Source organism: Danio rerio, chromosome 14 (assembly GCF_052040795.2).
Source record: "Danio rerio strain M-AB ecotype USA chromosome 14, GRCz13ab, whole genome shotgun sequence".
NCBI lineage: Eukaryota > Metazoa > Chordata > Actinopteri > Cypriniformes > Danionidae > Danio > Danio rerio.
The window spans coordinates 8,866,680-8,891,084 of record NC_141034.1 but is presented as its reverse complement, the minus strand read 5'-3'; the positions used below and the strand labels follow the sequence as shown (position 1 = coordinate 8,891,084).

General features: G+C 37.0%; 1 protein-coding gene and 1 long non-coding RNA gene across 9 annotated transcripts in view; one reads left to right on the top strand and one right to left on the bottom strand.

Moving 5' to 3' along the window:
• Positions 1 to 11,477: 11,477 nt before the first annotated feature.
• LOC147833853 (uncharacterized) lies at positions 11,478 to 16,455 on the top strand. The gene is made up of 2 exons (XR_015507131.1): positions 11,478 to 13,242; positions 14,226 to 16,455. It is a non-coding gene; the product is annotated as an uncharacterized LOC147833853 (long non-coding RNA).
• psd2 (pleckstrin and Sec7 domain containing 2) overlaps positions 15,641 to 24,405 on the bottom strand; it is a 197,712-nt gene continuing 188,947 nt past the window's right edge. For 4 of the 8 annotated variants that reach the window (XM_087281070.1, XM_087281068.1, XM_087281069.1 and 1 more), the window contains 3 exons: positions 23,405 to 23,548; positions 19,166 to 19,316; positions 15,641 to 16,111 (listed from right to left, as the gene is read on the bottom strand). In XM_087281070.1, coding sequence (XP_087137196.1) covers positions 16,086 to 16,111; positions 19,166 to 19,316; positions 23,405 to 23,548 — 321 coding nt within the window. In that variant the 3' untranslated portion in view covers positions 15,641 to 16,085. Of the gene's footprint in view, positions 16,112 to 19,047; positions 19,317 to 23,404; positions 23,549 to 24,405 lie in introns of those variants that run through there. The other 4 variants (XM_087281067.1, XM_087281065.1, XM_087281066.1 and 1 more) reach the window with 1 other exon arrangement.

The window sequence follows — 24,405 nt, the reverse complement described above, 5'->3', positions numbered from 1 at the left end:
CATTTTTTAAATGATAATCTCCAATTAGTGATATCTTTGGTGACCGAATACATGTTATGTGTGACTGACGTAAACGATGTAAGAAGCAAGATGCATTTGTAGTGAAAGATACCACACAGTTTGTTTACAGAAGATGACAACGATTAAGACATTTCAAATAACTGATTTCTTTTATCTTTGTCATGATGACAGTAAATAATATTTGACTAGATATTTTAGTATAGTAGATATAAGACACTTCTATACAGCTTAAAGTGACATTTAAAGACTTAACTAGGTTAATTAGGTTAACTAGGCAGGTTAGCATAATTAGGCAAGTTAGTGTATAACGATGGTTTGTTCTGAAAAAATGAAAAAAAAAATGTTTAAAGGGGCTGAAAATTTTGTCCCTAAAAAATAAAACCTTTTTTTGTTCTAGCTGAAATAAAAAAAATTAGATTTTCTCCAGGAGAAAAAAATATTAGGGCTAATAATTCTGACTTCAACTAACTGTGTGTATATATATATATATATATATATATATATATATATATATATATATATATATATATATATATATATATATATATATATATATATATATATATATAGGGCTGCACGATATTGGAAAGTTCTAACGTGATATTATTTTTTTCTCTGCGATTATAAAAAATTGCGATAAGAATATTATTTCACCAGATGGCTTAAATAGCATTTGGTAAGTCATTCATTTAGATGAATTGGGATTGTTTTGTAGGGAGTTAATCATGTATTGGTCTATATATTATTAATATATATATATATATATATATATATATATATATATATATATATATATATATATATATATACTACAGAAAGATTAAAGTAAAACAAACATCACTTTATGGTTTTCTGGGGACTCTAGCGGTGTTTAGGTAGATATATTGAAAAATTAAATGTAAATTAACACTGCCTTATTCTTTATTAAAATGATAAATAATATGATTTCTTGTGCCTGAATTCTTTAAACACTATGAAAATGCTCACAGTCACAGGCCTTAAAAACCCATACAAATGACAAACTTTCACTTACTGGTTCAGTTCTGCAGTGACTCCACAAATCGTATGTGTTTTGACCTGCGATTTCTAGTATAATGAACTATAAAAAAAACTGTAATGCTAACTTAACATTGCATATCTTTGCGATAGGGCTGTGTGATTAATCGAAATTAAATCGCAATCTGAAAGGTTACGATTATTTTATCGCTAAAGGCAACAATATGAAATGTATATATTATTTAATTTACCCCACCCAGAGCAAATGCGTGACTGCCGTCTGTGTGTGACAATAATATCCAGAAAACAAACAGGAAAGCGCTGACAAGTGGGATTATGGCGTCTGCTCCTTCAGAAGCAGCAATTGAAAAATTAGTCAAAGAGAAACCGCATTTGTAAAATAGGAAGATTTTGGTTTTAAAGTCACAGACACCTGTCTGTCGCAGAATTGTTGCCATGGCTTACAGATTATTGAGCTAGAGCCTGACTACAAAATTAAATCGTGAATCAAATTGCAATCGCAATATAAAAAAAATTGCAATTAGATATTTTCCCAAAATCGCACAGCCCTATAAAATGATATATTGTGCAGCCCTAATATATATATATATATATATATATATATATATATATATATATATATATATATATATATATATATATATATATATATATATATATATATATATACACACACATATAAAATAAATTGCAGTGTATTATTCATCTTATGCCATACGTTGAGTAGGTCAGTCACAAATAAAGGCTGAATTACACTTATGTGTTCGCCATAAAGTTTAGTTGTGCGTTTATACTTCTGCGTTCTGTTTGTGTTGCTCAGACAGTAACACTTCCGAAACGCTAGCTGACAGCAGGGTTTCTATGTTCCTTACTGCTGAGTTTCTTCTTGTGTGTTTTGTTTACAATAGAAACCTGTAATGCTAACTTACTTACAGTTAGCTCAAACTCGCTCATTCCGAGGTGGGAACTGGAGGACGTGCAACACCTTTAATCATAAAATAAACACAAAACAAAAATCTCCAACCCTTGTTCGTGGCTCTCTGTCCCGCCCACATTTGTCAGTGCTACCAAGCCAACCAATCACAGAGCTTGCATCTTCACGATATGTAGTTAAAATTTTTAGAGAGGTTCGTGTTAGCATCAGGCACGGCGAAGGGTATGTGATTGTGCGGACACCGTGCCAGACCATCCATGTACGCTCGACACAATAAAATATATTAAACATATATTTTACAAAAATTGTTTACAAATAAAAATTTTTTTAATATTTAAAAAAAAATGTTAATTTAATTGATAAATTAGTTTTCATTTTTGGGTGAACTATTCCTTTAAAGCCATCGAATCTGCAGTTTCTAGTAAAGCGAAGAGCGAACCTTTTAACTTGATCTCCATGAAGCGTATGTGTGTGTGTGCGTGCGTGCGTGCGTACGTGTGTGATTCTACGGTTCCCCTTCCCTGTTAAACCACGGCCAGTCACAAACTTGGGTTAGTTCTCATACTTCACAGTCCCTCGGTCTCACAAGCTCAAGGCTTTGACCAGCTTAGCATGTAACTGTGAGCGTTTAGCGCATTAAGCGGACTGTCTGGGAGGGGTCCTGCATCGAGGGTCAATGCACAAGGAGGGTATTCACATATCCCACCAACCATTTCCTTTTTATTCCCTATCAAATGTGTTGTACTTAAAAATATATATATGACCTGTGATGTGTGTGTATATATGGTTTGTTACATATGATGCTCCTCTTTATTAAAAAAAATAGCAAATATATATATATATATATATAAATAAATATGTATATGATTCCTATATGTGTGTTCCTCTGTGCATAGGAAATACATACAGGACGAAAAGCATATTGCTGTTTTTTTTTCCTTTGTATTTTATACTTACAGAAAGCATTGAATCAAATGGATAAAATACTTGCACTTTAAATATATAAAGAAAATAAAAAAATCAGCATATTATTTTTGATAGGTGACCTCACGTTCAAAGATTCTATAATTCCTTTCCAGGCTTTGTGACAATTGCTGTTTGGCAGAAATCTATGAAGTTCTTCTACATATTGAAGTCTATTTTGTCTGTGTTACAGAAGGTTTACTAAAGTAAATTGCATGACGACTAAGTAGTGCACCAACTGTTATTTTCTTTAGTTGGTTAAAAATGTCTAATGAAAAAAAAAAAATACTGTGATGATTATTCTCATGTGTGTACCCATGTTAAACTTAAGTCCTACATTTGAAGGTATTCTGTTCTGCCTTTCCTATAACATGAATATGGTGCTTAAATTGGCTTAGAAAACCATCCTGTTCTACTCTTGATCATCGCCACCACCATCCTCCTCCTCTGCATCCTCTGTTTGTTCCCTTTTGCTGTTTGCGTGTTCTCACCACTTTATCCAGATTTTACGTTTCTTGGTAACAAGTGTGTTTTTGTACAGGTACGTATGTTGTTCTTGAGTTGGAAAGCCTTTGTGTCTGAAAATGACTAATTGCAATAAATCATCCATTCCTCCCTGGCATCAGTTGCTTTCTGTGTTGTTGGCTTCCTGTATTCTTTTTACTCCAGGGTATACGCAGGAATCCTAGGTAATTTCAATTACCCTCGAGTACTTTTTTTGAGATTTTAACAGATTTGTGTGTGTTGAGCATCAGTTAAGAAAATGTTAGCTTCTGTTAGCTTTAACTGTGGGGAAAACTGGATAATTTTGAGCTTTTGTCAGCTAATTTCAGCTTCCGGGTTTAAAATGATTTTGGGGGCGGGATCAAATTGGCGACGTATCGCAAAACTGATGATGCGTCGGTTTCTCATTATTATTCATAGCGGAGTTTTCTTATCCTATGAGAAGAGCCGGCTTCTTAATTATTCATGACTGCACGTGCTATCCGAAGGCAAGGCAGACCTGCCAGTGCCAAGCTGTGAGACACAGACCCACGACACACAGTATTTAGCTGTTCATGAAGGGTGGTATGTGTTTGTTTCCATGATCCATGCGGTTTGTTGCATGTTTTTCCCCGTGATGCTGTGAGGGCCGATACAGCAAAGCTGTTTGTGTGCAGCAAGCATTTTTGCCAAGCAGTACGAGAATTGGAGAATGGCGGACATCGTCTTTTATCAGGAGTTTGTTCACATTTAGACACATCGCCGTGCTGCTGTGTTTGCCTCTAAATCAGGTATTCCAAAACTTTTTTTTAATTCAGGGACCCACCTAGGCAAGTAATTCAATCTCAAGACCCACCATAATATTTTAATATGGAAAAATGGGTAAAAAAATATATATGGTGTGAGGCTTTTTGGACTTTGCGATTTGATATGCACAAAATGAGGCTCGAAGTGCTTTTTGTGGGATGCTGGCTGTAACTGTGATCATTTTTTTGTTGAAAAAGATACTCTTCTTTTTTTTAGAGGAGAATATGATCAACCTTTGATCAAGCTCCTTGATTATGATCAAGCCCCGTCACATCGCAGTAAATTCCATTTCTAGTGTATAGTCATAAGAAACTGAATAGCTTTTTGATCGACTACTTCAAGCTGGGAAAACATCAGATAAATATGCCAATGCAATTATCATTAATGCTGAATAGATCTAATATTTACACATTTGCTTGAGGAAGGAATGATGGGGGTAGTTACATTACTATTACTATTTTCCATAACATCTATGCCCTTCCATAACATTAGGTGACTTTAAAACTAACACTTATCACTATAGCTATTGTTTAGCAATCTGTCTACGTTGGGATGTAAAAAAATATGGGACAACACATAGCTTCAAATGATAGAATACATTAGCAAACATTAGAAAATATTGACAATAGAATAAAAGGTTTAGCCTATTAAAATCGATGACCTAAACAGAAATTAAATAAAGCTATAAAATCTACTTTACTTTTAATTGTATTTGCATATTGATTAAAGTTACTATAGTTATTTAGTGAAGAGCAGCTAGTGAATCTCTCATTGTGTTTTGCTTGATAACAGGTGTTAATGTAAGAATGCACAGATCTATAATGAAGCATTCGACTACTTTAGTAACTGTTTGTGCTCATTTAAGAGAAAATTAGTTGTTTAAAATAAAACACGCTGGACGGAGCAAAAAAAAAAAAACACTTTTCAGACGGTCCCTTACTGAGAGCTCCGCTCTGCGCTCAGAGCAGTGCTCGTAATGTCCAGCTAAAAAACGAAAAAAGAAAAAGACAGCTGTGAAACATAACCAGCTTTGTCTTTTTGTAGGAAACACTAGATATTTTATACGGTAAGAGGTTTTTGAGTTATTGCCGTCTATCGTACTGGTTTTGATTCACTGCAATGCAAATATAGCTGCAGCTATGTGACGTTGCGTGACTCACCTTTGTTCACTGTGGGACCCACTAGTGGGTCGCAACCCGCAGTTTGAAAACCCCTGCTCTAAATTACCAGCAGGGCTAAAGGTTAAAATAGACAGGGCATGAGACCTGCTGCACGGTTTCCGCATTCAGACCTTGATTCAGACCCGGGGGTTAAGGGAGAAGTCCTCATTGTGTTTAAATGAACATGCTTATCTTTATAGTGATATAAATTGTGGTTATCTGTATATGAAATTACGAATAACAAATGTGGCAGGGCATTAAATTACTGTTTATTTCTTTGCATTTTAACTTTTTAAACTATAAAATCATGAGTCTCCTCAGGGTTTGTGTCTTATTTTGTAAGCTCACTGACAACAGTTCTCCCTCAAGAACAGCTCCCCTCCTTCTCCCCTGTTGGCCACGCCCACTCCTGCCCTTTGCTCGCGGAGCTCCACACCCATTATGATGCATCTTTTAAAAAAATTCTGAGGTAGACCTGAACCGACAGCGTGGGGTGTCATGACCCTTTAAAGACTTTTTAAAGACCTTCTCAGAATATTTTAAGACCTCGTCGCCATTTAAAGTTCTAATCAGCACCAAATCTTTAAATTAATAAACTGTTGCTAATAAACAGTTGTAGTTAAATAAATCAATGGACCATGCAACAGAACTCAGATAAGCTCAGAGGAAACAGAGGGAAAGAATAAATTAATAAAATGCGGTTGTTTTCAGCGACAGGCTTCAGCCACTATTCTGGGGATCCGGTGCCGGGTCCGTGATGTCATTGACTTTCGCTGTAAGATTTAAAGGGCTAGCATTGCACCAGACCCCCATAAGTGGTTTCGTTTGAAAGTGTAGAATCTATATTTTATGCACTTACTGTATGCATCACTTTGGTTTTTATTCTACTGTACAAAAGTTATTTACACTTAAATACACTGTATTTTGGATACCTGAACTGGGTATTGAACATTGGTTCATTTTCATATGGTACACATGTACAAGTTATAGCTCAAATGAAAGCTCTTGCCGGTGCTCATACGGTTCTAGCATTCTTTTTACTGAATTATATTCACATATCAAACAGTTGTTGAATAAATTGCGGTGTTTCCATGGCGCTGAAGTGAAAACATTTATGATCAACAAGCAGCCCCAGATAGCACAGACAGCTGTCATCTCTTACCTTATGCTGAGTGCTTCAGGGCCATTCTCCTCTGTTTTTGAGGTGATGTGCATAAGTAATCCTTTTATATGTCTGATGTGGTCCAAACACAGTGAAATATGTTTGATCAAACAAAAGAATAGTAAAATAAGAAAACAATGATCGATCCCTGTGGCTTGTACAGCACCTCTCATCAGTTGAAATACAATAACTTTTGCATAGATTATGGTAGAGACATTTTCTTTTTTCCTATGATTACAGACAAGGTACACTTTTAAATTTGTTTATTAAAAAAATAGAAAAAGCTCGTCTTTTTTAGGTGTTTATTATAATACAGACGACATATACAGATATTTTAAACACTTTCAATAGTGTTTCATGAAATTTCAAAGGTTTTTCTTTAAAATGATACCAAATTTTTTCATTTACACCTCTGCATGTGGATTTAGGAAGCTTTTAAATTTGGGTAGGCAAAATCCAGGCGGAAATCCCAAAATAGCAGCAGTGTTTAACTGGTTAAACTCGTCTTTCTCCAACCAGGATGCAAACTTACATTTTCCCATTTTGCCGTCTCTTTCACTCTGTGGTTCCGCTACATGGGGAGAACATAACCTTCCCGCGTTTGTCGCAAATTAAGTGACATCACCCAGATGAAGGAGCTTGTCTGGACACGCCCTGGCCCAAACCGAGCATGCCGTTGTTAACATTAGGAGGAAAAGAAATATATTTATGCTTTTTTGGAGTCAAACACTTTGAACAAGGCTTGAACAAAATTTAAAGGGTCACGAAACCCCTCGGTCTCAGCAAGGTGTTTTTACACCTCTAGTTTGGAAAAAGTCAGGAAAGTGGGTGTGTCGGGGGAGAGAAAGAAGGAAGGTTTTGAACAGAAGTGTTGTTCAACAACTGAAACTCTCCTGGTGAAAGATTGAGTGACTATTCAATTTCATAAGTGACCTTTTACAGCATCGATTATGTAGATTATTATTTAGTTTAACAACTAAACATCAGTAAATAGCACTATTCCACTGCTTTGAAATTGGTTTTATTTTCACATTGGTTCATTTTTGAACATTGGCAACCTGTGACATGCTCCCTATATTGTTTAGCATGCTACTCTGAATAATCCGTCTGAAATAGCATGTAAACATGGCTTAAGTGTAATTCCTGCACAGCGCCAGCCAACCACTAAGCATACAGTAGTCGCTTATAGAACAAAGCGTGTGAGAGAGTGAGACTAGCAATCCTTGCATACGGGAAATATTGTACATTATGACAAGTTTTGCTAGATAAATACAGATTTTTTTTCAGAATTGTAATAATTGAAAGTAAGTGTTCTGGCGAATAACTAGTGGGTTGGCTACTGTCGTCTGATCCTGTCAACATTGGGATGTAAAAATAAGGGATATGCCCATATATCTCCCCCCCATCCTCAGCTCTCTCTCTCTCTTTATCTCTCTCTCTTTCTCTCTCTCTCTCTCTCTCTCTCTCTCTCTCTCTCTCTCTCTCTCTCTCTCTCTTACCAGCCAAAAAATAAATAAATCCCTAAATTACTAAATAGGTTCATCTGGAGCTGTTTTATCGTAGTTAAACGGTCAGTGATATGTTTTGTTATTATTATTTACAAAAGATAGAATAAATAGTATACATTAAATTTAAATTAACAAGCAGTTTAACCTTTTATTAGCTAAATTAATAGCTATTATAGAAAAATTGAGTCAAGTTATCAAATCTCAATAATCTTTTCTTCACTGTATAACTTACACGTTCTGAATAAAGAGCAACGAATGAATCTCTCATTTAGATTTTTAGTTTGATTACATTAACAGCGGTGTCACTTTAAAACGCACACATCTAACGTTATAATGAAAGCATTCGATTCTTTAGATGTTGTTGTTGTTATTATTATTAATTATGTGTATGTTCAAAGACACACTCGAAAACCAGACTTTCGCTCTGCTTCAAATCGCATGTACAGAATGCGTACAGCGTCTATTTATTACTATGTCAGTCACACACCGATATAAGACGTTTTGAGGACTGCATGGGAGGGGCAACGGCACCTGTAATGGAAAGGAAGGAAATCCCTCTGTTTTTATATTTATTTAAAAATGTTTCCATGCCTAAATAAAGCAAAAGCACAGAGCGGATTCACATTTAAAGGGTCACGAAACACCAAAACACAATTTTTGAGTTGTTGACAGTCGTATATGTGTCCCACACTGTTATAAACACTATTAGGACACCTATATTTCACTAAAAAGTGTAAATTGGTTGTTTTTGCGTTATTTCAAGCAAATTAGTACTTCCGGTTTGAAACAAATTTTTGAAGCTGCGTCACGGTCATGAGATAATAGCGTGTATTCCAGCGTGCAGACTGGGCGTCTGTACCAGAGCGAGTCTTATTACGTCTTACAGTGTGATGCATTAATGCATGAGTAAGGCTTGGTTCCAATCAGCGCGCTCTATTGTGCAACTTCATTAATATTCATTAGTGTCACAGTGTTTTCACGACAGAGACGCCGCGTGAAGTGTTGCTTTTATAGTTTGCTGCCGTTAAGTTTCGTTTTCATTTTCTCTCTGTGAGAGCGCAGCTGGCGTCACGTGTGGATTAACAGTGTACGCGACGCTCGACAACAATAACTTACGTGTCTAAGGAGGATTATTGTTTACCTGAGAGCTGTTCTCATCTCCAAACGCTGAGATCTGGATTCGCTTGTAGTATTCTCTTCATAAAGACGCGGCTTTAGTTGCTGGTGATTGTCCTGTCTCTACAGATTTGGTAAGTGAGCGACCAGTGCTCTTTGTTTATTCAATTTGCTCGTATCGAACTAAGTTAACTATTGCACCGAGTCACCGAGTGTAAACACGTTAGCATCACAACCAAACTTTAACCTCGTGTAGGGTTTTTACCGCATTTAGTGACCGGAATAACACACGCGGCTTTCTGACGCTACCTGCCGTGTGCATCTAAGTTTCCGGGAAATGCGGAGGTTTTTTTTCTCTTATTCACCGTGCGGTATCAAACATTGCATAAAAAACACACGCTTAGAGCAGATCCTCGAATCAAAAATCTCGTTTGTCGCGAGGGGCATGAATGAATTCCCTGAATGAAAGAGCCAAACTGCAGTTAAAGTCCAACATTTAATAATTTGGCAAATAATTCGACTACAGATGTCCATGTAGGTTAAACACCATCACTTTCTCCTGTCTGTGTATTTTGACTCTGAAACTCGCGCGTGCCCAAATAGACACTCCCACACCCTCCCACTTTAGTTCCTCTGACACTCCCCCCTAAACAGAGCTGGACACGCCCACTTTTCTGACTTTTTCCAAAGTAGAGGTGTGAAAACACCCTGCTGAAACGAGGGGGTTTCATGGCCCTTTAAGAGCAAAAGACTGCCCCTGGTGGTTCGGCAGTATGAGTTGCGTATAGAGAGGATCGGCTCTTTGATGTTTATTGCCACCCTTTATGAAAAGATTGAAAATACGAGAGAAATACGAGAAAATACCTTTACGGGATAGAACTGTAAAATACGAGAGAATTCTGGGAGAAATGGGAGGGTTACACTGTAAAACCCAAAAAGTTAAGGCAACTCGGACCGTTTGAGGAAACTGGTTACTGCAAACCATTTGATATAAACTAATCTATATGTGTACTGTGAACTTACTCCATTTAAATTGAAGTACTGACATACCTTCAACACTGAGCTCAAAACTCTTCACACGAGTAGAATTAACTTTCAGTACATTTTGAGTTAACTACACTTATTTTCTTTTCTAAAGTTGACTGTCGGGTTTTACAGTGTATGCATCTGATTTCAGGAGGTGGGGCTTTGTACAGCAGGGAAGTGACTGTGTTTTCAAAGCTATTACGCTAACTGTTAGCATTTTGGCAGATCACCTACTGCACATGCTACTTTCAAAAAAGTAAAGTTTGCTGTTTGTTCAAACTACTTATTTAAAATGAGCTGAAACAACACAGTTCTTGCAGTTTTTTTTGGGACAAACTAATCGTTTTTTGTTCAATCCATTTAAATTAGAACAACTAATGAGTGAACTTAATCCCTTCATGTTACCCAACACAAATCGGTTAAGTGGAACCCAGCTTTTTTTTATGCGCTTCCTATATTGTTTACCATGCTACTCTGAATAGTCAGTGTCAAATAGCATGTAAGTGAGGCTTAGTAACAGAGATGTATAGAACTACTTCAGTACCGTACTTAAGTAAAAGGCTGTACCTGTACTCTGCTGGAGTATTGTGTTTTTCCTCTTTCGCTTTTACTTCAGTACATATTTTCGTTAAGTTTAATACTTTTACTCCGATAGATTTTTTATGTGCTGCATCCTTACTCGCTACAATTATAAAAATGTTACGAATCATCCCAAACCCACATTATCACTGCCAGTGCAGCAGATGGCTGTCACAGGTTTGAACAAGCTGGCCCGTACTGTGTGTGAACTAAGTTTATTTGAGTAAACAAAGCAAGTTGAGCACAGTAAAACCCAATAAATGAAGAGAACACAAACCAACTGAGTATTGCAAAACCCAATAAGTTAAGGCAACTCAAATCATTTGAGGAAACCGATTACTACAAACCATTTGAGTTAATCTATACGAGTACTGTGAACTTACTCTATTTAAGTTGAAGTAATGAGGTATTTAACTCATTACCTAAAAAACTGAGTTCAAAACTCTTTTTAAATGTGTAGAATTAATTCACCCTTAATTTTGAGTTAAATACACTCATTTCATTTGATGAAGTTGACTGTCGGGTTTTACAGTGTACGCATCAGCAGGGAAGTGACTGTGTTTTCAAAGCTATTATGCTAACTGTTAGCATTTTGGCAGATCACCTACTGCACATGCTACTTTCAAAAAAGTAAAGTTTGATGTTTGTTCAAACTACTTATTTAAAATGAGCTGAAACAACACAGTTCTTGCAGTTTTTTTGGGACAAACTAATCGTTTTTTTTTTTGTTCAATACATTTAAATTAGAACAACTAATGAGTGAACTTAATCCCTTCATGTTACCCAACACAAATCGGTTAAGTGGAACCCAGCTTTTTTTTATGCGCTTCCTATATTGTTTACCATGCTACTCTGAATAGTCAGTGTGACATAGCATGTAAGTGAGGCTTAGTAACAGAGATGTATAGAACTACTTCAGTACCGTACTTAAGTAAAAGGCTGTACCTGTACTCTGATGGAGTATTGTGTTTTTTCCTCTTTCGCTTTTACTTCAGTACATATTTTCGATAAGTTTAATACTTTTACTCCGATAGATTTTTTATGTGCTGCATCCTTACTCGCTACAATTATAAAAATGTTACGAATCATCCCAAACCCACATTATCACTGCCAGAGCAGCAGATGGCTCTGTCACAGGTTTGAGTAAGCTGGCCCGTACTGTGTGTGAACTAAGTTTATTTGAGTAAACAAAGCAAGTTGAGCACAGTAAAACCCAATAAATGAAGAGAACACAAACCAACTGAGTATTGCAAAACCCAATAAGTTAAGGCAACTCAAATCATTTGAGGAAACCGATTGCTACAAACCATTTAAGATAATATATACGAGTACTGTGAACTTACTCTATTTAAGTTGAAGTAATGAGGTATTTAACTAACTCATTACCTAAAACACTGAGTTCAAAACTCTTTTCAAATGTGTAGAATTAACTCACCCTTAATTTTGAGTTAAATACACTCATTTCATTTGATGAAGTTGACTGTCGGGTTTTACAGTGTACGCATCAACAGGGAAGTGACTGTGTTTTCAAAGCTATTATGCTAACTGTTAGCATAATGGCAGATCACCTACTGCACATGCTACCCTCAAAAAATAATGTTTGCTGTTTGTTCAAACTACTTATTTAAAATGTGCTGAAACAACACAATTCTTGCAGTTTTTTGGGACAACTTAATTGTTTTATGTTCAATCCATTTAAATTAGAACAACTAATGAGTGAACTTAATCCCTTCATGTTACCCAACACAAATCGGTTAAGTGGAACCCAGCTTTTTTTTATGCGCTTCCTATATTGTTTACCATGCTACTCTGAATAGTCAGTGTGAAATAGCATGTAAGTGAGGCTTAGTAACAGAGATGTATAGAACTACTTCAGTACCGTACTTAAGTAAAAGGCTGTACCTGTACTCTGCTGGAGTATTGCTTTTTCCTCTTTCGCTTTTACTTCAGTACATATTTTCGATAAGTTTAATACTTTTACTCCGATAGATTTTTTATGTGCTGCATCCTTACTCGCTACAATTATAAAAATGTTACGAATCATCCCAAACCCACATTATCACTGCCAGAGCAGCAGATGGCTCTGTCACAGGTTTGAGTAAGCTGGCCCGTACTGTGTGTGAACTAAGTTTATTTGAGTAAACAAAGCAAGTTGAGCACAGTAAAACCCAATAAATGAAGAGAACTCAAACCAACTGAGTATTGCAAAACCCAATAAGTTAAGGCAACTCAAATCATTTGAGGAAACCGATTACTACAAACCATTTGAGTTAATCTATACGAGTACTGTGAACTTACTCTATTTAAGTTGAAGTAATGAGGTATTTAACTCATTACCTAAAAAACTGAGTTCAAAACTCTTTTCAAATGTGTAGAATTAATTCACCCTTAATTTTGTGTTAAATACACTCATTTCATTTGATGAAGTTGACTGTCGGGTTTTACAGTGTACGCATCAACAGGGAAGTGACTGTGTTTTCAAAGCTATTATGCTAACTGTTAGCATTTTGGCAGATCACCTACTGCACATGCTACTTTCAAAAAAGTAAAGTTTGATGTTTGTTCAAACTACTTATTTAAAATGAGCTGAAACAACACAGTTCTTGCAGTTTTTTTGGGACAAACTAATCGTTTTTTTTTTGTTCAATACATTTAAATTAGAACAACTAATGAGTGAACTTAATCCCTTCATGTTACCCAACACAAATCGGTTAAGTGGAACCCAGCTTTTTTTATGCGCTTCCTATATTGTTTACCATGCTACTCTGAATAGTCAGTGTGACATAGCATGTAAATGAGGCTTAATAACAGAGATGTATAGAACTACTTCAGTACTTTACTTAAGTAAAAGGCTGTATCTGTACTCTGCTGGAGTATTGCTTTTTCCTCTTTCACTTTTACTTCAGTACATATTTTCGATAAGTTTAATACTTTTACTCCGATAGATTTTTTTATGTGCTGCATCCTTACTCGCTACAATTATAAAAATGTTACGAATCATCCCAAACCCACATTATCACTGCCAGAGCAGCAGATGGCTCTGTCACAGGTTTGAATAAGCTGGCCCGTACTGTGTGTGAACTAAGTTTATTTGAGTAAACAAAGCAAGTTGAGCACAGTAAAACCCAATAAATGAAGAGAACACAAACCAACTGAGTATTGCAAAACCCAATAAGTTAAGGCAACTCAAATCATTTGAGGAAACCGATTGCTACAAACCATTTGAGTTAATCTATATGAGTACTGTGAACTTACTCTATTTAAGTTGAATTAATGAGGTATTTAACTAACTCATTACCTAAAACACTGAGTTCAAAACTCTTTTCAAATGTGTAGAATTAACTCACCCTTAATTTTGAGTTAAATACACTCATTTCATTTGATGAAGTTGACTGTCGGGTTTTACAGTGTATGCATCTGATTTCAGGAGGCGGGGCTTTGTACAGCAGGGAAGTGACTGTGTTTTCAAAGCTATTATGCTAACTGTTAGCATAATGGCAGATCACCTACTGCACATGCTACCCTCAAAAAATAATGTTTGCTGTTTGTTCAAACTACTTATTTAAAATGAGCTGAAACAACACAATTCTTGCAGTTTTTTGGGACAACTTAATTGTTTTATGTTCAATCCATTTAAATTAGAACAACTAATGAGTAGCCTTAATGCCTTAATGTTGCCCCAACACAAATCAATTATGTGGAACCCAGCTTTTTACAGTGTTGATAATAACGTGTACTTTAAAATCTATGGCCTAGTATTACAATAAAGACATTAGAAATAGGGGTGTCACGATTTCGATTTTTAATCGAAATCGATCGAAATTTATGCACAATTTCGATTATCGAATCAAAAAATAGAATCGTCGATGCTGCCACGCCCCCATGTCACGTCAGCTTGGCTTGCCAAGCGGGAAAAAAAACAGGCTTGTTGAAGTGCCTGTTAAACTGCAGAAGCTACAGAACTTAAACCCTCTCCTCTTTCAATGAAGTCACAGGTGTGTAAGCATTTTGGATTTCCAGTGAGTTCTGTTGACAACGTTCGTGTTGTCGACAAAAAAAAACAGTTTTGCAAGCTCTGCTATGTACGTATTACGTATGGTTCGTCCAATAGACAACACCGGCATCGCGATCCTCCGCCCGCCCCCGTTGCAAATCCGCTCGCGAAAAGTCCACACTCAGGCCCTGTTTACACTGGCTTTGTTTTTGAAAGGCATTTTAAAACGACAACGATTTGACATTCACAGTGGCGTGTAGCATTTCTGAGCAGCCCTCCTTCCTCTCTACCTCTGAAAATGCACATCACGTGACCACACAGACACAGACGCACACACGGCCATGCGCTCGAGACAGCGGGTCCAGGCAGTCAGAGGACTGCTTCAATCTTTCACTCACTTGTACTTAGTCATTTTAGCGAACACCTCAGATACTGTTGGCTGGTTCCTGTTGGTTGTTTTTTACCGACGCCATTATAACGACACAGATCACTGCCTATTCACGAGTCCCGCAGAAAAAAGTGATTGACAGGTGGTAATTATGCGTGTATCTTGCCTTTATTCATTTACTGTATGATTTGTTTATGGGTAAGACCATGCTTGTCAGGTAGTTTAAACGGTAGGCTACAAATAATTAATTGGTCATTAATTAATTATTCATAATTGAAAATCGAATCGTGCCTTTAGAATCGAAAATGTAATCGAATCGAGGATTTGGAGGATCGTGACACCCTTAATTAGAAATAAGAATGTGCTTTTATAAGACATGATAAATGAAACTCTCAGCAGCTGAGCTCCTACTAACCTGTGTGGCAGAAATAAGTCAGTCAATGAATGAGATGAAACACAGAGACTCCTTCCACGCAGGCGGAGATGGTGAAATAATCATCACAATCTTTTATTACAACAGCGTCTCAGTTCTACCCTAAACGGGAAAATCATGTTAGCACAACAGCCAAAGCGAAAAGTAGGCTATAGAGGTCCCTTTAAGAAAGCCATTACTAAGAACGTATAAAATTGCAGCTTTTTTTGTTTGTTTTTTTACGTCATTCCACATCCATAAAGCATAAAACGAGCCAAAAGCTCTCACTTTTCAATGTCCTCATGCTTTACAACAGGACTATAAAAAAATCTACTTGCACTTGCTCAAAAGTTTGTACCGTTTAAGTGTCAGGCTCCTGTTTGGTGGCTCAAACAATTCTCTTCTTGAAAAGTGACATGTTTTTTTTTTCCAGGATTGAGACGTTTTCGCTTGGCTACAGTGGTTGAGATGAAGAGGCCCGGAGGTTCGTGGTGGGTTGTTTGCAGTCCTGCTGCTCAATATTCAGTCCAGGTTGAATTTTCTGCAGGCACATAGAGACACATAGAGGCTTTGTGGTCCATTGAATAGAGAAAATGAGGGTGTCGCTTTCAGTCCCAAACGTTTTTTCCTCTTCGTAACTGTTTTGCATACTCAAACTTCCTTGTTACAATGTCCCATACCCTGTCCCGCGTTAAGACGATGCATTTCCCAACGTCCATCTAATTGCAACCATCATCTCCTCGGTTAACAATAACGTAGGGTAAACTAATCAAGTGGGGTTACAAGCATCTTCCTGCTATATTGGCTCCGAAAAGCAGAAAATGAATGTACAATTAATAAATATAACATAATAAATAATTACAAAGGGGTATTTGTAGGACACTACAGGCCGCCAACGTGAATCTTTACATGCGCCCCAGCCCTTAAACTTCATGATACTGTGAACATCTCACAAGTACATCAAATGCTACATCTAAACCAGACCTGTCAATCATTACCCGCACACATTGTGATGCCACAAAGATATGGAAGGCCATCGGTGCCAAAAGTTTTTAAAACAAGGGTGATCCAATACTGCTTCTGGATGTCAAATGGCTTGCCAATTTCAGCTCAACCAACTTCATTAGCTGTTTCAGGTATGTTTAAGGTACATTTAGGCTACATTTACATGACAATGTGGTTGTCAAAAATTGAAATATTTTTCCTTTACGTTGAATTTTTTTTTTTTTTTTTAGTTTTCTAAGAAATATGCATTCACACATCCACAAAAAAAATTGCCAAAAACTCTTTCTTACATATGTCAGGTCAGAATTTAAAGCTGGGACTTTGTGATTAAGCAGTACCTGTAAAGTAGTAAAGATGTGGCAGCATTTTTAAAAACGTCCACTTTTGTAACCTATTTTCAGATTATTGCATTTGTTATGTAATTGAACAGGGAAAACTTTTATTAATAAATAATAATATAAATATTCAAGTTTTTGGTTGACATTGTCATGCAAATGACTCATAAAGAGTTACTTTCCTACTATATAGTATGGATAGTATGTAAGTCGAGCAGTATGTCCAAATTCAAAGCATTCAAAAACAGTAGGCGTGCAGTACCATAATGAACTACTAGTTCTGATCCTTGAATGCATATTCGATGAACATTTTACTGGGGCCATGGAAGAGCATTTCTAACTGGCATTGAAACAATGCAACTGAGGTCATGTGATCATGACAACATGGCAGATGTAGCATGTCCAGATACCATTCATACCACTCATATTCATACTATATTAAAATATGCTATTTTAACAGTCATGAAGTAAGTTCAAATGTGGTACCTGCTTACACAGTACATGATTTTGGACACACTGTGTGAACAACTTTGGACACCCTGCTTTAAAGAAAATGAGTGAAATTTGATCATGTCATGTTCTTTAGCACTTGTATACAGTGGTCCCTCATTATGACGCGGTTCACCTTTTGTGGCCTCGCAGTTTCACGGATTTTTTTCATGCAGTTTGACATGCTTTTTTCTGCAGCGTCCTGATTAGTGCATTGTGTTTTGCGTCCTGATTGGCTGTAGACTATTGTCAATCAATCTCCTCCGTGCCGTGTCTCCTGTACAGTACAGAGTGCGTTCAGCTTGCCAAATTGACAAGAATCTTCTATCACAAGCAGTGTGACTCTGAAATGCTGTAAGGTATGTCTGCAAGTATTCTCCCCAACAAACCACACAATGTCAACAAAACATTGTGCACCGACAAAGGCACCTAAAGTAGCACTTAAAAGTCAGAGGAAGATGCTAACAATTGCACAAAAAGTTAGACTTTTGGACATGCCAAAATAAGGTAGAAGTTACGCGAATGTTTACACAAGATAGAAAAGTGTAGTGTAGGGAGGGGTTTTACAGCCTCTATAATAATTAATCTAAAACATCTATAATAATTGTAAAAAATAAAGCAGACTACTTTGCGGATTTCGCCTATTGCGGGCTATAATTAGAATGTAACTCGTGATTAATGAGGGGCTACTGTACATGCATTTTTTTTTCACCATTTTGACACTCGCAACTACTATAGTTCTGCATATATAATACTAAATTATTATATTATGATAATATAATCCAAATACAGTGATCACTTATTGACATGTTGACATGATCAAATTTTGGCCCCAATGGCCTTCCATATTATGCCTAACACTTGTCAGTAATCGTTTAAAGGTGAAGTGCCTTTTCTGTGCAACTATTCCATTTTTGAAACACCCCAACGTCTGCCATTGGTCAATCAAAACGACAGGCCCACCTAAAATCAGTGCTATTGGTTGGGCTTTTGATGCTTTATTTTTACTGACGTCTCTTCATATTTAACAGACTTTACCTCTGCAAAAAGACTTGTTTCACCTTTAAATTCTTGTCTTTCCGCCCTTTTCATTAAAGAGACCAAAATATTCAGCCACACCATCATATTATCCAAACCTCTTTGATTTTTCAACAAGACACAAAAGAAAATGTTTTGGAAAATGTTTTTTTCTTCTGCCCATTCAATGAAAGTAAATGGAGTTTAATATAAATCAGACCCCAACGTTATTCAGACAGAAAATCATACAGGTTTGAACCAATATGAGGGTGCGTACTATTGATTTTTTCTCCCATTGTCTCTTTAATTGAACTAAAGTTTGTGTGTCAAATCATTCAAAATGACATCACAATGTGTTTGCATCTCACAGTGCAATACATTTAGGATGCCGCAGTCCACTTTCTCGTGACATTAAGCGCATTGTTATTACTTCCTCCCACTTATACAGTCTTGGTCTCCTCGTTGTTTCATATTTGGCACATAATAATGTTCATTGCATTATTAACAAAGTTTACTCCTGTAGTAATAATACTAATAATACATATTACTGTCATCATAAATTTACTGTACATGGAAATAATAAGGACGTCATAATGCTACGTTTTGTATTTCTGCCAGTTGGAGTCGCGGGGGGGGGGGGGGGGGGGGGGGGGGGTTGGGGGGGGTTGGTCAGGTGAGCTCAGTGAAAGCCCTTCAGCTGTTATGTTCTGGGATGTGTTTATGAGCGGCCCGTCCGTTGACCCCCTGACCTTGACTGATCGACGGGCTGGACTGAGTTTTGCGCAGGTGTCCTTCTTTCGCTTCACCGCTGAACAGACTGGCCTCGATCTTGTCCAAGTCGTCACTTCCAGCGCGGATCTTGGCCTGCAGGAGGCTGATGTACGTCTCATAGCGGCATTTCTGTCAAATTATGATCACAAGAGTTAAATAGCTGAGAATAACCTGATAAATAGTTGAAGTCTGAATTATTAGCCCCCCTGTACATTTTCCCTCCAATTTCTGTGGAATGGAAAGAAGATTTTCAACACATTTCTAAACATAAATAGTTTTAATAACTCATTTCCAATGACTGATTTCTTTTATCTTTGCTATGATGACAGTAAACAATATGTTACTAGATATTGTTCAAGATACTAGTATTCAGCTTAAAGTGACATTTAAAGGCTTCATTAGGTTAACTAGGCAAGTTAGAATAATTAGACAAATCATTGTGTAACAGCAGTGCTTCCCACAGGTTTGAAAGGTACGTCCCGGTGCGTACGAGCCTTTATACTGTCTGTGGGAGTGTTGACAGGTCTCGTTTACCTGTTTCATTCGGTGAGATTTTCCACTACTTAGCCGACCATGGATGTTTGGTTAAATTGGGCAGATATAAAACAGTTTAAAAGGATGATAATAATAGAAAAAATTGTCACTAAGGGTGCTTTCACAGTTGGTTCAATTGCTGGGATATTCCATTTCGATTGTTCCCCCTTGCCACCTTCTCGGTTGGTTTGTGTTCACACTGCCTGTTTTCCTTCTGAACTGCGGTACGCTTGCATCATCGAGTTGCTGTTGTGTATACGGCTGTTGCTAGGTGATGGACACGAAAGCAAAGCGCTCACATTGCGTTCTGCTTTTACTGAATCTTTTGGTTTTGGACATACAGAAAGTGACTCGAGTCCATCTGCCGCAAAGTGCGGTTTATTTATAAGCTAATTTCGAGAAGATCACATGCTTATAATTGAACACAACTGGTACCGCATCAGCTCCGTATATCGCACCAATCAGATGAATACCGACACTATAAATAACCAGAGTTTTCCACTACAGTCATCTTCTTCTTGAAGAATCCCCCCTTCCACCCCTACTCCTCCCCTTCTCCTGATAGGGTGGCACGGCGGCCCAGTGGTTAGCACTGTCGCCTAACAGCATACAACGCCACTGGTTTGGCCCCTCACCAGGAGCTACTTTTTGAACCATCCATGCGTGTTCGAATCGCCATTAACTTTAAAAACAAGCGTGTCAACTTTGTCTTCTTCTTCTGTGTTACAAGCAGGTGTCAGAAGCGCAAACTTGTGTAGCGCCATCTAACGTCAAGGAGTGATTTTGCATACTCTACTGCTTGACGCCAGTGAACATCGCTTGGGTTTGAATCCGGAAAAAAAGTAGCATCTTAAGACAAACTCTTAGCCAGCTATGTCTCAGCACGTTCACAAGCAGGGGAGTTCTCAAGACCTACCAGCGCTCAAACTCCCCTCTCACCCTTCCAACAGGAGGGAGCTCCAGGCTTGAGGATATCCTGAGCTCAGGGCTCTCTCCCGGGACAGCATGCCAAACATGCTTTATTATTAATCATCAGCTAAGTGTGAACTCTTGAAAATATTATAAAAGTTCAGAACATCACGCAATGTCTGGAGAAGCTGTTTTTGGTGGAGACTAGCAGACATTATCACTGAGATTACCCTGGCTCAGTCTGCTTAGGTAGGTACAGTATGTGGTATACAGACACACACACACACGAATGAATGAACGTTATGAAAACGATAATTTGTTGTACAGTTGGCGGTTCACTTTTGTTATTTGGTATGATTGCATGCATACCAGAGTTCGCGTGAACTGTACCTCTTTCAGGCAGACTCCGGTACGGTTCATGGGTGGGCACCAGATAACACTTTCACACTAGCTTCATGTACTGTACTCTGACGTCAAACGAACCCGGGTGTGGACCAAAAGTGCTAGTGTGAAAGCACTCTAAAAATACTTGGGCAGCTGTTAATATACCTGTACGGCCCACCAATGAAAAGTCTATGCGTGGGAAGCACTGAATTGTTGTTTGTTCTGTAGACAATCGGAAAAAAAAAACATAGTTTAAGGGGGCTTATAAAATAGACCTTATAATGGCTCTTTAAAAATTAAAAACTGCTTTTATTCTAGCCGAAATAAACCAGACTTTCTCCAGAAGAAAAAATATTATCGAAAATACAGTGAAAAAAATTCTTGCTCTGTTAAACATCATTAAAGAAATATAAAAATGTTCTTTTATTCCAGCCAAACAAAAAGTTCACAGGAGGGTGAATAATTTGACCTTCAACTGAATATGAGATTTAGATGATTAATAGGTCACACTTTACAATAAGGTTTATTAGTTAATGTTAATTAATGCATTTACTAACATGAATAAACAATGAACAATACATTTAATACAGTATGTATTTATGTTAGTAAAAATTAGTTAATGAAAATACAGTAGTTCATTGTTAGTTCATGTTAACTCATGGTGCATTAACTGATGTTAACAAGCATGGACTTGGATGTTAATAATGCATTAGTAAATGTTCAATTATGATTAATAAATGCTGTACATGTGTTGTTCATGATTAGTTCATGTTAGTAAATGCATCAACTAATGAACCTTATTGTAAAGTGTTACCGAATAATAACAGTAATATTGTAATGGTAGTAGCAGTAGTATTGTGGTTGTTAATGTTAAAAACCTATATACTATTTTTGTATTGAGTTTAAAAAAAATGACTGAAAGAATTGCTCTTTTATAAAACAATTGTAAATATTGTATGTTTGGAATGAAAGAAATATAATTCTAATTTTACATTAACAATTACATTCATTCAAATTTTGAACTCTAGAACTTTATAACAAAAGAAAAATATCAAAACAGCAAATGCTTCTCTTACATTTTTTAGAATAAATCTAATCTATTTTTCTTGCATAAATTTTCCCATTAAGAATAAAAATGTGATCGATTTTCTGAAATCCAGACTTTTTGTTTAGACACTTGTATATTTTCATAGAAAATTTAGCCTAAAGTATGTTTGACACGGCAGCATGGTGGCATAGTGGGTAGCACAATCGCCTCACAGCAAGAAGGTCACTGGTTCGAGCTGGGTCAGTTGGTGTTTCTGTGTGGAGTTTGCATGTTTTCACCGTGTTTGCATGGGTTTACTCTGGGTGCTCCGGTTTCCGCCACAATCCAAAGACATGGTATAGGTAAATTGGGTAAGCTAAATTGTCTGTAGTGTATGTGTGTTAATGTGGGTGTGTTTCCCAGTGATGGGTTGCCGCAGGAGGGGCATCCGCTGCGTAAAACATATGTCGGATAATTTGGCGGTTCATTTCCCTGTGACGACCCCAGTTTAAGAAATTGAATGAATGAATGAATGTTTGACACCCAGCGGCACGGTGGCTCAGTGGTTAGCAGCACTGTCGCCTCACAGCAAGAAGGTCGCTGGTTCGAGTCCTGGCTGGGTCAGTTGGCATTTCTTTGTGGAGTTTACATGTTCTTTCTTTGTTGGCGTGGGTTTCTTCAGGGTGCTCTGGTTTCCTCCACAATCCAAACACATGCGCTATAGGTGAATTGGGTAAGCTAAATTGTCTGTAGTGTATGTGTGTGAATGAGTGTGTATGGATGTTTCCCAGTACTGGGTTGCAGCTGGACGGGCATCCAGTGTGCAAAACATAAGCTGGATAAGTCGGCGGTTCATTCCGCTGTGGTGACCCCAGATGAATAAAGGGACTAAGCTGAAGGAAAATGCATGTTTGACACGCAGATTTAAAATTATAAAAATTTTTAATTGCTAATGGCTTTAATGGCTAAATGTCTATTTAAAACCAATTTCATAATTAATTGAATATATAGGTATGCACATAAGTATATAAGGTCTAAAAGCATTTGCAAAACCTCATTCACTTACAAAAAATATGCTTTTCTAGAAATTATGTATATTCGGGGTTATTTATAGTAGCCTAAGTCATATAAACTCTTACTCTGCTATTATAAAACCATATCTGCTTTTGCATAGATCCTGTTTGACCATGTCAACGTTCAGAAAACATGAGGAACTCCACTGATCATTTTGATGAATCAATTTGTTAACTAAAACAAAGGCTTAAATGTGTGTATTCCAACTAGTTCAACCACAGACCCATTCTTCTCCTTGTAAAGCATTCACGTCCTCATTTAATTAGACAAGCATCAGTATAGTTCTGACCTCATAAGTTAAATAGTGCTCTTTGATTCGATACTCTTCAGACTCTTTGCTCTTGGGGGTCAGCTCTGGTGGGCTTCTCTTGTGCTCCTCCAGCTCCACGCTGACCTGCTTCAGTTTATTCTCATGAGACTTCAGCTGCTCCTCCTGCACAAATCAGAAGCAGAAATATATATATATATATATATATATATAGTACACTGCCTATATCAGGGGTGGCCAACCCTGTTCCTGGAGAGCTACCTTCCTGCAGATTTCAGTTGCTACCCATATCAAACACACCTGAACCAATTAATTAGGACCTGAACACCACGTGATTATTACAGGCAGGTGTGTTTGATATGGGTTGCAACTGAAATCTGCAGGACGGTGGCTCTCCAGGAACAGGGTTGGCCACCCCTGGCCTATATATTGTTTTAAATAGTTTCCAAAATGGTCAACAACAGGCTTATAGGCAATGATAAACAATTAATTAGTATTACGTTAGTACATCAAACCACTGTAACTGTCAAATGTAGAAAAATATTTAAAATACAGTAATGAACAATTTTAGAAGATCACAGAATTCTTTTGTGTTGGCTGCAATTCTTTAAAAAAATAGAATTATTAGCCCTCCTGAATTATCAGCCTCCCTGTATATTTGTCCCCAATTTCAGTTTAACACATTTCTAAACATAATAGTTTTAATAATTCATTTCTAATAACTTTTATCTTTATGATGACAGTACATAAAATTTTACTTGATATTTTAGATGCTAGCGTTCAGATCAGCTTAAAGTGCAATTTAAAGGTTTAACTAGGTTAATTAGGCGGGCTAGGGTAATTAGGCAAGCCATTGTATAATGATGGTTTGTTCTTTAAACAATTGATAAATTTATTAGCTTAAAGGGAATAATAATATTGACCTTAAAATGTTTTTAAAAAATTAAAAATGGCTTTTATTCTAGCCGAAATAAAACAAATAAGACTTTATCCAGAAGAAAAACTATTATTAGAAATACTCT